Source organism: Sebastes fasciatus, chromosome 5 (assembly GCF_043250625.1).
Source record: "Sebastes fasciatus isolate fSebFas1 chromosome 5, fSebFas1.pri, whole genome shotgun sequence".
NCBI lineage: Eukaryota > Metazoa > Chordata > Actinopteri > Perciformes > Sebastidae > Sebastes > Sebastes fasciatus.
In genome coordinates, this window is record NC_133799.1 from 39,144,925 (window position 1) to 39,160,209 (window position 15,285).

At 42.1% G+C, this 15,285-nt stretch overlaps 1 protein-coding gene across 1 annotated transcript; it reads left to right on the forward strand.

Moving 5' to 3' along the window:
* The first annotated feature begins 7,426 nt into the window (after positions 1 to 7,426).
* Positions 7,427 to 8,543, forward strand: LOC141768508 (general transcription factor II-I repeat domain-containing protein 2A-like). Its single transcript, XM_074636836.1, has 3 exons — positions 7,427 to 8,121; positions 8,219 to 8,296; positions 8,444 to 8,543. The coding sequence occupies exons 1-3, from the start codon at positions 7,427 to 7,429 to the stop codon at positions 8,541 to 8,543; spliced, it is 873 nt and encodes a 290-aa protein (XP_074492937.1).
* The last annotated feature ends 6,742 nt before the right edge of the window (positions 8,544 to 15,285 follow it).

The window sequence follows — 15,285 nt, forward strand, 5'->3', positions numbered from 1 at the left end:
TCCTCATACTGTCGGCCTAAATATACCTGCCCTCTGTCTGAAACGCTCCGTTTTAGCGTATTTCAACGGAATTGCGTTGCTAGGCAACAGTTTGGGTCAATGTTTACTTCCTGTCAGCTGATGTTATTCACATCCACTGCAACAGGAAATAAACTGGGACACATTTAGAATGTTTATGTTTAAAACTGTGTAATGGTCTAAATATTGTATATTTGTGACATCACAAATGGACAGAAATCCTAACGACTTGTTTCAAATGCACAATTTCTGAATATGGGCTGTGTGTATTTCTCCGTATATTGAGTGTTTTGATAGTTTACCAGTATTTATATAGCACTTAAACCTGCTTTATAATGTAAAAAACATGACAATCTCACTTTTTATAATATGGGACCTTTAACAAGATGATGGAGCCATATAATTTGGCTATGACTACATCTGCTTCTATGCATTTTACAATTTTAACTCACTTTCTTAACTTTCTAATGAAAACATAGCTATGAATATTATATTCCATTTCTGCTAATAGATCCCCTGAAATGTTACACACTGTTCCTGATCTATCCAATGGGTCCAGTGCTGACATGTACAGAGGTGCCCAGCTGCTGGCCTGCTGCTTTAGCCAGGGGTCAGAGAGCAACTGCTTCGGTGATAGTCATCTCTGCAGCTACACCAACATCCTGCCGTCTCATTTCCCTAAACAAATCGGTTTAAGACGCTCTCCTAACGGCCACTCTGACATACATGTAGCCACATGTCAAATCTCCAAACGGCGTTTGGTCGTCTGGATCACTTTAGGGGTTTCTGTTGAGAAGACACTGAAACGAGCCAATTTGATCTCATACTGACTCACCTCAGAGTAAAAGTGTATATAGACAGGCAAATATGTAAAAGAAGAAGGTCGACTGTAATCTCCAAAAGGCTGCCTATTAAATGGCTCCTTGTATATGTGAGCTCTATGAATAGTTTACTGTCGCCAAAGTGTCTTGACAGTCAGGATTGTCTCCTCTGCTGCATTAAACACAATGGCAGCTTTCAAGGCAATGACTGTCACATCCACACAATTAACAAAGACTGACTCTGAGTTGAAGAGGTATGAACCAAATCATAAGAGAAATTACTGTATGTAATTCACATTTTCACATTAATTAGGGTCATTTTTGGCTTTTTGTTATGATGGTTTATACAAGTTTGATGTGTACTGATACTGCAGGATAGAGGATATTTTTAAGTTGGAGAATAAAAAATTACCTCAAAAGTACAAACCAAAATATGATTTCTAAACCCCAAAACATCCATAAGATAAGACTTATCACTGCTTTAATGAAACTAACACCCCAGTTGCACAGCAGTTCGTGAAATAGTTATGAAATTTAATGTGTTGATTCGTGATTCGTGGGTGAGTCAAAGTAGTTTTGTTGTCTAAGCCTAACCAAGTCAATGTATTCCTAAACCTAACTAAGTATTATTATTTTGAAAAGACTGGAGCGGAAATTGACCCCTGCGTCATGTGTTGCTGGACATTCGTAGGACAACTCACGAAAAATACGTTGTTGAAAGTCGTGCGTCCAGCGTCACAAAAACAAATGTAAATTTGTGTATATGTATATGAATCAGATAGATTAACTGTCGTGAGACTGTGTTGAAACTAAAGACACCAATATGAAATAAGAGCAGTGTAAACAGTCAGAACAGCTGATGCCTCAACATTCCTCACAGTCATTGTTGCAGAAACCTTTGGAAGGTGTTGAGCTCAATTTAGCCGTTTCAGGAAAACAAGCAACTTGTATTTGGCTCACAACACCAGCCTTGTGTCAACAGATAACATGGGCATTCTCTGAATGCTCGAGTGAATACTGCCTAATATTTATTGAAAAAATAACTGGTCTGAAAGAAGGTTTAGGCAACAAGAAGTGGCATAAAGACAGTCAAAATCCGGAATTTTACCAAGCACCGAAGGCCTTCAAAACTTTATTTTAGGTTGGTATGTTATCACTGCAGATGAAGAGTAACCTTCAAAATAAAAGAGGTTACTTTTAAAACCAAAGGATGGTATTTAGTGGAATATCACAGGGCTTCAGGCTAAGGGTTAGATGTTTTGTGGAAACAAAGCACAGTGTACACATTATCTCCTGCCTTCCAGCTTAGAGGCAGATGCACCTGTCACCCCCCCCCCCCCTCCGACACCATATGGACTTCTGCCACAAGAATGCAGTGTGTGCAAAACAAAACGCAGACAAAGCGTACAGTCAACAATTACAAAAATACAAAGAGAGAGACTTCAAATATGTAGTCACATTCTGTAAAAACTACAATCTACCACCTGTTTTCCTTATTGAGAGGACCTATTCAAGTGTAGTCTTCCCATTTGGTTCACATTCTTGAAGCCATTATGTAGAGAGCAGGTGGAAGAGCCATTTAATGTCACATCAGCTGCAGTTCACTCGCAGCTGTGAACAAACGTTCACACTGTTTAACAGTCCAGCCCCGGTTGCTCATCCCCAAAAAACTGGCCATTTTAATCCGCACCATCATTTGCAGATACCAAAATGACAGTGACAACAAGCCTGAACAATGAATCTCAGGTTACACACACGCTCGCCTGCCCCCTCCCCATCAATGCAGGCCTGCTGCAGGCCCTGTGGAAGCAGATGGCTGGGTAAAGCCATCGCTTCCAGGCCAGATAAAGATGTTTCCTAGGGCCATGCTGAGTGCAGAGCCCCCAATCTGCTCATCAGCCACCGAGCGGAGATGGATGCCTCTGTTGCTTGAAGCTTAAAGACGGCTCTGTGTCAGACAGAAAGCAGGTGGTGGACCTCTGCAACAGAGGCCAGGCGAGGGTTAAACACTGGAGTTTCCATTTTGAAACAGGGAGAGAAGGGGAGGATATTGACGATTCAAACAAACAATGACCAAAAACAAGAACTTAATGTTAAGATATATGTTCACAGAGCAATTAATATGATTATTAAATATGGTCAAACAGGAGGATCATACAGTATTTAGAAACAAAATTCAATCAAGAAAGTAGGACTGTCAAAGTTAACATTGCGTTAACGCAAATTCCTTTTAACGCCACTAATTTCTTTCACGCATTAACGCAATTTGCAAATTTTAGGTTGTAGCGGGCTCAGTTTTAAAACTAGAGTGAAGATACTGGCCTAATAGGAAACTGAAAACCTAGGTAATCAATTGGTACCAACCATGTCATACTAGCTTGCAATGCTCCAAACTTAAGCTACATTTTTGAAAAACTGCCATGGCCATTTTCAAAGGGGTCCCTTGACCTCTGACCTCCAGATGTGTGAATGTAAATGGGTTCTATGGGTACCCACGAGTCTCCCCTTTACAGACATGCCCACTTTATGATAATCATATGCAGTTTGGGGCAAGTCATAGTCAAGTCAGCACACTGACACACTGACAGCTGTTGTTGCCTGTTGGGCTGCAGTTTGCCATGTTATGATTTGAGCATATTGTTTTATGCTAAATGCATTCCCTGTGAGGGTTTCTGGAATATTGATTCATATTTGATCAGTGCTGCCTAGTTTGACCGTTTTGTCGTGAGTTTGCGAGTGATTGACAGCTGGATGGACAGCAGATCTTAGATCAGCTCTTACTGCTTGTTTTCCTCCGATCTGTGAAATCCTGCAGATGCCGTTAGGAGCACCGGAGGACACAGAGGAACATGATTTTTTTCAGGTTACTTGTTTCATGTACTACTGTCAGGATATAGCGACCGTTTTATAAAAATAACTTTTTTTAATCATATTTGCTCCAATCTCGCCTACTTCAACTTTAAAGGCACTCCATACCCCATTCAGAGCATTAATAGAGCAGCAAACAATTATTGTCTATGTAAAAGATAGAGGAGTAATGTCTACCTGAGTAGAGAATGAAGTCTCTCTCCCTCTGTGTGTTGTAATCTGAGCTTCTCCGTGCTTTGTTGACATATCCGGGCCGGCCGCGCATGCTTATGTTAGTGCATGTGAGTGTGCCCCACTGGCCAGCTCATGACACCACTCTGTACTGCGCTCATACGGCGGTTACAGCTGATAACGCTGTCCCAACTGATAGCACCATTGTGAAGCGTAGCGCCCACCCTCTGGTCCCCTCCCCTAGGTTAACACCATTAGCTCTGTCAGCAGTGTTGCCGTTGTTTTCACTGTAAGACTCCGGCCCTGTTGACCAAAGCTACGGTCTCCCCCGCGTCCTCCGACCGCGGCCAACACTGTTTAACAGACGGGCTTCACTAGATACAACCAAGAGGTTTTGGTGCTTCACTGTAGTTTGTGTTGGAGTCTGAGTCTGAACAGCGTAGCCACACGCGAGCGCGCATGGGACACCGACCCACAATGATTTATACGTGTAAGAAGTTACAAACAGTCCCTTTAATAGTGCCAGAAAACATTAATAACATATAATTTAGTTGTTGTGTTGTATGGAATCATATGTGTATGTGTATCATATGGAATGATATTTGTGTCTAAATTCTTAGCAGTAATAGGCAATGTTGAGTACCTTATATGCGTTAATAACTGTTAATCAAAGAACAATTGAATTTGAGCAAAATCTATTCTGGGCTCAATAAATGTATTTTGCATGCTCTTTATTAAAGGCAGGGTTGACGATGTTCTCCAGTATCCACTATTTGTTCTATTGGTTGAAATGGTCTTTACACCCCGACAGCGATCCATTACTGATGAGCTCTGAAAAAGGAAAAGAGCCGTCATCTGTAGCTGCTGTAATCCTGTAAAAACGTCTACCAATCACTGTCTCGCGGTCCGCTTGGAAAGAACCAATCAGATGCCTCCCCACCTCCCTGCTCGTATACTCTACCCTTGGCGTGCACCGGCCTGAACTCAAAGCTCGTCGCCACCGCCGCACGTTTCCTGGAGAATTGAAGAGAGAACTCAGCCCTGCAGTAGCACTGCCGCAGTTACTGGTCATGAGGTAGCGTTGTTGAGTTGAGGTCCTCTCTCCGTTCTGTGTCTGTGAAGTAGTTACGATAGGGCGGTGCTCGTGCATGCGTATGTGTGTGAGGGGGGGGGGGGTTGCTTTGGAAGGAGCCTCGAGGGGAGGGGGGTGTGTTTAGACCAGACCTGGGCAATGTACGGCCCCCGGGCCACATCCGGCCCTTTGGCTGTCCCTGACCGGCCCGTGTGAGGTCAATGGTAAACTAGAAAATGTTTCGCCCAATTTTGACCAGTGTGCCTGGTGCTGGGGGGGGTCTGAGGACCATAGTGAGGTTATAAGAAGGGGGATGATAGGCCCAATGAAGTCCCAAGTCTCGTGATCCGTTTAAACTTGGAATCATTTTTCTAAATTAAAGTATGGCGACTCTGTATGGCCCTAAAGAGGAGTGTTTTTGAGTGTTTTTGAGCTCTCTTCACGTCAATTTGCCATTCATTCCTATGGAGCAAAAAAATCGCGCTTTCGCGCAAATTTTCCATGAGCTACTACGTCAATCTCTTAGAAAAGCCAAAGCACACCATTCCCGATCATTCCGTCACTGGTTGCCATGGTGATTGGGGGGCCGTGAGGAGTGTTTAGTTTCCTGTTATCATACAATGAGAGTTGGGGGCTTTTAATCACAGGTGTAATTAATAACATTAATTATGGCCCTGATCCATTGAAGCTCTGTTTAGAGCATGCTGGCTCACTGAAATGGCGTGATACAGTAAATATTGTGTGTGTGTGTTTGTTTGTTTGTTTGTGTGTGTGTGTGTGTGTGTGTGTGTTAGTCAGCCTGCTCTGATTGGCTAATGTGAATCAGCTGTCTAGCAGCAATCAAAAGTTGCTGTGGTGATTGGCCACTGCTGCAGTGGGGCAGTTTATAATAGGAGTTAACCAGAGACGTACATGTCATAAAAGTACTTCTACGACAGAAACCGTGACTCCTATCGCTAAGATTGTTCATGTGACCAGTGAGGAGTCTCTGGTGAACAAATGGTGCGACATTTGGGTCTGTAGTGTCAAATATGTGACCTCGGCAGTTTCAAAACTTTTTTCTCTGATCCAAAAAATTCTGTGAAATTTAATATTGGCCCCTATGGGAGCCGAGCCTGGAGTTGCTCTCACTTTCAGGCATTTATCGCAAAATGTGTAAGTCCGACTGATTCCATGGCTACATGACTGCGACCGGTACAAAATTTCCTACAATTTGATGAACACATTTTCTATGAAGAGTGACAATTGTGGGCTACAGAGCAATTTGTTCGGAAAATTTTCAAAAGATTTCAAAGCTTTCCCACACTCTTGCAATGATGTCACGTGCTCTAGCCCTTAACGACCCACGCAATACACACCCATTATAAAATCTGAAACGGTCTGAAAAATTCACAAAACGTAAACTGCGATTTCGTGAAAACCGTGCCAGCTATCAAAAAATTTCCATTTGGCCAAATAAAGTCCCAAGTCTCGTGACCCGTTTAAACTTTTAATCATGTTTCTACGTTAATGTATGGCGACTCTGTATGGCCCCAAAGATGAGCGTTTTTAACTCTCTTCACGTTGATTTTCGATGCATTCCAATGGAGAAAAAAATTGCGCTTTTTCCATAAACCACTGCGAGAATCTCTTACCAAGGTCATAGCACACCATTCCCGATCATTCCGCACGTTTTGATGTATTTTTTGTACAGGTGCTGGCAACGCTGCGGGAGGAGTAGCGCGCCAAAGTTTTAGGTGGAAGATGAAGAATAAGAAAAGAAACGCGTCGAATAACAGACCAGTGTGCCTAGAAGCACAAGGCAAAGCCTTGTGCTTCTAGGCACACTGGAATTAGGAATCAAACGTAAATACGTGTTCATTATGCACGCAATACAACTTTATTTTGAAGACGACTGCTATTTTTTAAATTTACGTAGGCCTACGTTCGTGCGTGTGGGCGTGCGTGTGGGCGTGCATGTGGGCGTGCCTGCGAGCGTTTGCGCCTTCACTGGCGAACACACGTTTACGAGAGATGTGAGTTAGCTGTTAGCCCTCAAAAATGTCAGCTCACCTTAAAAAAAGAAAGATTGACACAGAATGTAGAGTTTTTAACAAAACATGGACTTCTAAGTATTTATTTACCGAAGTCAAAGGTAAAGCCGTGTGCATAGTTTGTGGAATACAGATCGCTGTGTTTAAGGATTACAATTTGAATCGCCATTACAAGACTAAACATGCAGAGAAATACAAGAATTTGACTGATGCAGAGCGGCACGGACATCTGAAGCTTTGCTAGCTAAGCTGCAAAATCAACAAGGACTTTTTTACCAAGATTCACACATCCAGGGATGGAGCAGTCAAAACCAGCTTTGTGATATCCCACAAAATCGCTAAAAACAGTAAGTCATTCTCTGATGGGGAGTTTATCAAAGAGTGTTTGGTGGACTCTGCAGGTTAGGAAGGAGCTGGCAGCAATGCGGTCAATGAAAGGGATGATGACGGGGAGTGATTTGTTCACAGAGGTAAATGCATGCTTGGACAAACTGGGATTGAAATGGGACAAACTGGCAGGTGTTACAACTGATGGTTGTCCAAATATGATCGGGAAAAATGTCGGACTTTTGAAGTGGATGCAAGATAAAGTGGCTGAAATGAACCCTGAGCAGAAATCGGTATTTTTGCATTGTATTATACATCAGGACGTGTTGTGTAAGTATGTGCTAAAAATGAACCATGTTACTGATGTTGTATCTAAAACAGTTAACTTCATCAGGGCAAGAGCATTGAATCACAGACAGTTTGTTGCACTTTTGGAGGAGCATGAGACTGAACATGGTGACATAGGCTACCACACAGCTGTCAGATGGCTCAGTCTGGGCAAAGTGCTTGAAAGAGTATGGGACCTGAGAGCTGAGATTCAAGAGTTTTGTGAGAAGAGAGGCAAGGACATCCCAGAGCTCTCCGATGCAGACTGGATGACCGATCTTGCTTTTGCTGTTGATGTGACTGCACTAATGAATGAACTAAATACCAAACTGCAAGGCAAGGGCCTCTTTGCACATGAAATGTATAGACTGGTGAAGGCTTTCATCAGAAAGTTGCAGTTTCTTTCAAGCCAACTGGAGGGCAACATTCTCACTCACATGCCAACACTAAGAGAAGCCACATCATCAGCTGATCACCTCTGCAGGTACTCATCCATGTTAGGGTGAGTTTTTAAGGCACTTTGAAGACTTCAAAACAGTTGAGAGTGAAATGCACATGATTTCTTCTCCCTTCACTTGCAGTGCGGATAATGCACCCAGTGATGTTCAGCTCGAACTCATTGACCTGCAGTCTGATGGACTACTAGCAGAGCGCTTTAAGTCAGTATCACTGCTGGATTTTTATTCTTTTCTCAAAGAGGAGAACTTTCCACACATGAGGAGGCATGCTCAGAAGATGTTGGTTCTCTTTGGATCTACCTACATATGTGAACAAACATTCTCAGTGATGAAATTTAACTAATACAGATACGGATCCTCTCTCACTGACGATCACCTGTCAGCTGTCCTCGCATATCCACCTCAGACATTCAACCTGACTTTAGTGCACTTGTTCAAGCCCAACTAAGACGGGATTTCTCTCACCGAACAATAAAAAAGAAAAACAGCAAATGAGGTAATTAGACTACAAACAAAATAGCAATAGCACTTATTACTTTTTTTGTATAAAGTTAATTTAATGCTAGTCTTTGAAATATTGCAAAAACATTCTCATTTTAAAAATCGTTTTTGTGAATGTTGATTAAATGTTGATTGAATAATGTTGGCATTTTTACTATGCCTGCACCACATTTTCATAGCCTAAATGTAACATCTGCTCTTACCAGCAGCAGCTAATCAAAACCTTACTATTTCATGTTTTTTATAAAGAGATAAAATTAATATTGAGCAGAATTGAGTTCAGCCTATTGGTCTGGCCCTCCACAACAGTCCAAGTGTCTTATGAGGCCCCTTGGGAAAATTAATTGCCCACCCCTGGTTTAGACGGAGCTCCTGAGTCGATGCTACTTTCAAATTATGCTAGCTTTCCAACATCGTAGACCCTACCTTTAAGTATATAGACACACAGCAATACATTTTCTAACTCAGTTTTACTCAGTCAGCAAAGAATAGACTTTCGTTTTCTCAGATTGCGTTATAATAAATTCTCTGCAAAATCTAATCAATGTGCTTGCAAAAAATATTTTTCTGTGCTCAAAATGTCCCATCACATCCTGAATTGTGACACAAATATAATTCCATACATAATGTTAATCTATGTATTAATTGACTTATTACTCAACTACTGTGCAGAGACCTGTATGTTTACATTTGGATAACACATTGTCTTTAACACAATGCAACATTTCAACTGATAGCTGCAAAGCTGATGAGGCCTTCTAAACAGAGGTTCATCCCCAGAGCATCTGACTATGTAGTTTATTTATTGTTGAATCGGAGTGTGGTAGCAGAGGTTATTGTCTGAACGCAGCGCCTGACACAGTTTCCTCTGTCTGCCCCCACCTCTGTCCCAAATGTCTGACTTTGTGTTTCTGGCAATTTGCTCCCATTGTGCAGCACTTCCTGATAGGAGGCACTCTGGAAGACTGGGCTCAGTCAGCTGCAAAGGAATGTGACATTCCTTTCTAAAATTACGGATGTTTCTTTGGATTTCTGGAAACGATTTCTGCCATTTTCACTGCAGTGTTTGGAGAAAGTGCTTCCGGACAGACACGCAAGTGAACACAGAGCATATATTCTAAACTTTGTTCATGATTGACTGCGACAGACTGTTGGATGCCAACAGAGTGTTTATTTTCACTGGTAAAACACCAGCGTGTATTGTTATTGTTCTTTTGTCCACATTGAACAACATTAAATATATTAAGGGGGAAACTGATCTACAATTAAAAGAATAAATACAGGAATCCAAAAAAACGAAAGTCTGTTTAACAGGACTTTATCAATTAAAATTGAAATGTGTTACATTGCATACTACTAACATATTAAATGCAATGTTAGAGCTACTGAACGTGGAACAGTTGCAATAAGTATTCTTACACCAGTGTGGCTAAAAACAGTGATTCCAACCTTTTTTGAGTCCTTCAAATTAAAAAAATAAATAGCTGTTATCCCTAATTACGGCTTATAAATTAAGGGCAAAGCTGAGTTTTGAGCAGTTAATCCATAGTATAATTTTTTTCATCGCTGTCATCCTGTGTACTGTCAGCTTACAGTCAGAAAAAAGTGAAACAAAACATTTTTATTTTTTCAACCTGCAATAACTTATTTTTTGGCCACCTTTTAAAGCTGAAGTAGGCGAGATTGGAGCAAATATGATTAAAAAAAGTTATTTTTATAAAACGTGACAGTAGTACATGAAACAGATAACCTAAAAAAAATCATGTGCCTCTGTGTCCTCCGGTGTCCTACGGTGTCCTCCGGTGCTCCTTACGGCATCTGCAAGATTTCACAGACCGGAGGAGAACAAGCAGTAAGAGCTGATCTGAGGTCTGCTGTCCAGCTGCTGTCTATGAGAGCCGGCTGTCAATCACTCGCGAACTCCGACCAAACGGTCAAACTAGGCAGCGCTGATCAAATATGAATCAATATTCTGTTACTGTAATTCTCTCCTCACATGTTTTCTGAATCATCTTATAGTGCACGGTTTAACTGTAAAATGAGAAAGTTTGTGACGCCGCTGCCATTGAAAAATCTGTTGAAGGAACGCCAAGTTCCGGTCACATGACCGGAGCACAGCCAATAGGAACGCTCTCTCAATGAAATGACCTGTGATTGGCCAAAGTCTCACGATTTTTTAAAGCCTGAAAACAGAGCCATGAGGAGGTGCAGAAGTCTAGTTTTCTCTCAGAACACTTGAATTATTATGGGATTTTTTTTGCCCAATGATGCCAAAAATATACTGCCTACTGAAGCTTTAAGTTGATATGGCAAACCTACATCCAGCAGCAATATTAGCATCCATATGGAGTCGTGTTTGTGTTCACCTGAGGACAGTAAGTCTAATATTTGCTCTCCTTTTAGCTCTGTTTTGGTCTCCACCATATTGTATGGACGACTTGTCTTCACTTCTTCCCACTATACAAAAGTGAAGTCAAAATATCTACCGAATATGGGTGGTGTCATTTTGAGATTTTGACATCATTTGGAGCCTGAGTCTGTGCAGTATATTCGGCAGTGGAGCAAACTTGACACATGTTCTATTACACAGACTGGTGACAGTTATGAAAAGTAAAAGCAACATCTCCCGTCTCGTACAATACCTGAGTCTCCAGCTGCCCGACTACTTCACTTAGAGCAGCTGTCAATCAAAGCTGTCAATCATGACGTCTCACTTCCTTTTTATAGCATCAAATAACTAATAAAACCAAACTTATCAAGAGAATGAACACTTGAACATACGTCAGCGTGATAAGAACTACCTAAAATGACAGAAACCATCTTCCGGGAAAAATGATTTGATGTGTACTTTGTGTTTTAGTTTGGCACATGTCCCATCTATGACCTATACTGCAGCCAGCCACCAGGGGGCGATCCAGATGTTTTGCCTTCACTTTTGGGGAGCTGTCATGTCGCCCATCTTTATATACAATCTATGATTTCCACCGACTCCTGAGGGAAATATCCATCTCTTTAGCTGCTAAATGCTCTACTGTGTTCCCCAGCTAGCCACTAACATTGTCTCTCTGCCGTCTGGTGCTAGACAAGAAGCAAAGGGTTGTCCCTCTTTATCCTCTTGCTGAAAACAGTGCTATGAGAGCGGTGAGAGTCAACAAAAACAGTAAAGTTGCTGGCCGTAAAACCAAAACAATAAAGCTCCGTCGAGCTGAGGTTGATAATTCCCTGTGGGTTCATCACTACAAGCACCTGCTTTCACACACAAGTAGTCATGTGATTGATTGTTAATATTAAAATTATGATTACAGCCGCTTTAATCATATTGTGACCCCTGAGATTTATCCTGGGACCTGCTGGGGAGTACCAACCCCCAGGTTGGCTACTACTGCTTTAAAACCGAAATATGTACAGTATATGTGACCATTATTAAAGGTCCCACATCATGCTCATTTTCAGGTTCATATTTGTATTTTGTGTTTCTACTAGAACATGTTTACATGCTGTAATGTTAAAAAAAAACGTAATTTTCCTCAAACTGTCGGCCTGAATATGCCTGTATTTATCTTCTGACTGAAACGCTCCCTTTTAGCGCATTTTGACAGAATTGCAAAGGAATTGCAACGGAATTGCAACAGGATTGTGTTGCTAGGCAACAGCTTGGGTCCATGTGTACTTCCTGTCAGTTGATGACATTCACATACACTGCAACCAGTAATAAACTGGGACACATTTAGAATGTTTATGTTTAAAACTGCGTAAGGGTCTAAATATTGTATATTCGTGACATCACAAATGGACAGAAATCCTGACAGCTTGTTTCAAATGCAGAGTTTCTGAATAAGGGCTGTGTGTATATCCCTGTGGATTGAGTGTTTCGATACTTTCAGTATTTATATAGGACTTAAGCCTGCTTTATAATAAAAAAACATGAAAATCTCACTTTTTTATAATATGTCCCCTTTAATATATAAAAATGAAATCTCTTGAAAAGTTAAATGCTGTTTATAAACTAACTGAGGTAATACATCATTAGTTGGGAGAAAATCAGGTGTTCTGAGTTATTAGACAGAAGGATCTTCCATAAAATAAACCACTTATTTTCTAGTTGATTAAACTAACTGACCCTTGAATGTGCCCTCTGATGATGAAAACTCTTTTTTGTATACCATTATTTAGATAAACAGAGTCAATAAGCCTGAAACTATAATGCAGAAATCCACAGACCTACGTTTTGAACAATTCATACTAATATGTGATGTGCTGCCTTTCCTTCTCCTTGAAACGCTTTATTTTGTAGCTGACCACTGCTTGTTATTAAGGTGTAGATTTCGAAATAAAAATGGAACCTGTTCATATTTGTTAAATATAGCACTGTATGTCAGCAGAGAGCTTTGGTAAATACAGGTCTGACTGAACAAACACAAAGAGGCCACATGGCTGGCTGTGATAACCTCCATCTCCAGATGGTAGACCAGAGTTAAAGGGAGGGAGGAGACAGAGGAGCGGAGGGGTCAGACGTCAGGAATGAGAAAATCCAACCCTGGCCCCAGCAGATAGAGGACAGGAAGCACTGCCGTTTGCATACAAATTCACCCTCAGTAATGCGACATTTGCAGCACGGGGTGAGTGCGTTTAAAGTGTGGGAGGAGATCTGCAGTCCACTGATAGTACGTTGTCAGGTGGCCTTTACATGCCTGATGACATCCACAGCTCCGTGGAAGAAGAGATAAAGAGGAGCCATTTATGTCAAGTCCAGGAGTCCCGCTCATCAGGAGGGGATCTGAACCAGTGACCAGCTGAATGAGAAGCACATTTACAGCAGCAGTAGGCAAATTAGAGCAAATATGATATAAAATGTTTTTATTTTTATAAAATATCTTGACAATATTGTGGGCAGACAGGTAGACAGGTAATCTGAAAAAAATCATGAGCCTCCGGAGTCCTCCGGTGTCCTCCGGTGCTTCTAATGGCATCTGCAAGATTTCACAGACCGGAGGAAAACAACAATCAGAGCTGATCTGGAGTCTGCAGTCTCTGAGCAGCTGTCAATCACTCGCAAACTCCAATCAAACGGTCAAACTAAGCAGCGCTGATCAAATATGAATCAATATTCTGTTGCTGTAATGCCTATTTCTCTCCTCAAATGTTCTCAGAATCATCTTGTAGTGTACTATTTAGCTGTAAAATGAGAACGTTTGTGACCCGGCAGCCATGTTGAGATCAGTTGAGGAAATACCAAGCACCGCCCACCAGCCGGGTCACAAACGTTCTCATTGAACAGCTTAAAGAGCTATTTGTAACTTTCAGAAATGCTTGTTAACAGTGACACCTGTGGCCGTTAAGTCAACGAAAGTCAGCGTCGGGCTCGCGCTTGCTCGCTCTAAATATACCTGATCGAGCATCACTCAAAACAGTGAGGCGACACACGTCAGCTAAAAGCACAATATCACTCTAGCTGCTTGGCAGTAATGTTAGCTGACCAGACGAAGGTCTCTCCATGAATCACTGCTGATCCTAGTGTTGGCTTTTCCTGCTTTAGCGTCGGTGCCGGGGCTCTGAAGCAGGAAAAGCGGGTCGGTGACTCCCGACTGCGCCCGCAGGGGAGTCACCGGCACCCGGTCGGAGGCGATAACGTCTCTCGCTGCAGAGCTCCGTCACTTCACAAGACACGGGAAACCTCTGTTGGTCTGTAGGAGCTGCAGCAGTTATTTCTGCACAGACGTCCACTAGATATTCTCAGAGCTAAACTAACTCTTCTGCAGTGTGGAGTGAGCGCGCGTTCACGTCTAGAGGTGGAGCGAGACAGCGAGAACGCGCTGTCTGAGTGAAGGCAAGCAGGCAGCAGAGGAGAGGCTCCGGCCACACGCGAGCGCGCATATGCGAGCGCGCATGTGTCCCGACCTGCTACATTTATACGCTTAAAAAGTTACAAACAGTCCCTTTAACAGTACACTACAAGATGTGTCTGAAAACATTTTACAGCAGAAATAGGCATTACAGTAACAGAATATTAATTCATATAGGAACGCTCTCCCTCTGAAATGACCTGTGATTGGTCAAAGTCTCCCGTCAAGGGGTACATTTCTAAAGCCTGAAAACAGAGCCATGAGGAGGAGCAGAAGTCTAGTTTTCTCTCAGAACACTTGAATTACAATATGCTTTACAAAGTGCTAAACGATCAGGCCCCATCATATCTTAAAGAGCTCATAGTACCCTACTACCCCACTAGAGCACTGCGCTCACAGAATAAAGGGTTACTTCAAATCAAATCAAATCAATTTATTTTTGTATAGCGTCAAATCACAACAGAAGTTATCTCAAGACGCTTTATATATAGAGCAGGTCTATGACCGTACACTATAGTTTAGAGACCCAACAGGATCCACCAAGCGCACTGTGGCCAGGAAAAACTCCCCGATTACTGGGAAGAAACCTGGAGCAGAACCGGGCACAGGGCGGGCGGCCATCTGCCGAGACCGGCTGGGGGGATAGATAGATAGAGAGAGAGTGAGAGACAGAAAGAGAGAGAGAGAGAGAGAGAGAGAGAGAGAGAGAGAGAGAGAGAGAGAGATAGAGAAGCAGCCACAATAGTAGCCTAGCAGCTGTAATAGCTAATACAAGTAGGACTGATAACACAAAACCAATAGTGGTGGATGGAAAGAGTGATAATACAACTATCGGAAATGATATCA

Bases quoted from the DNA above. Each gene is read 5' to 3' on its own strand.
- LOC141768508 (XM_074636836.1), top strand. From the start codon at position 7,427: ATGACGGGGAGTGATTTGTTCACAGAGGTAAATGCATGCTTGGACAAA. The intron at 8,122-8,218 runs GTACTCATCCAT...CTTCACTTGCAG, and splicing joins TCAGCTGATCACCTCTGCAG to TGCGGATAATGCACCCAGTG. The intron at 8,297-8,443 runs GTCAGTATCACT...TAACTAATACAG, and splicing joins CTACTAGCAGAGCGCTTTAA to ATACGGATCCTCTCTCACTG.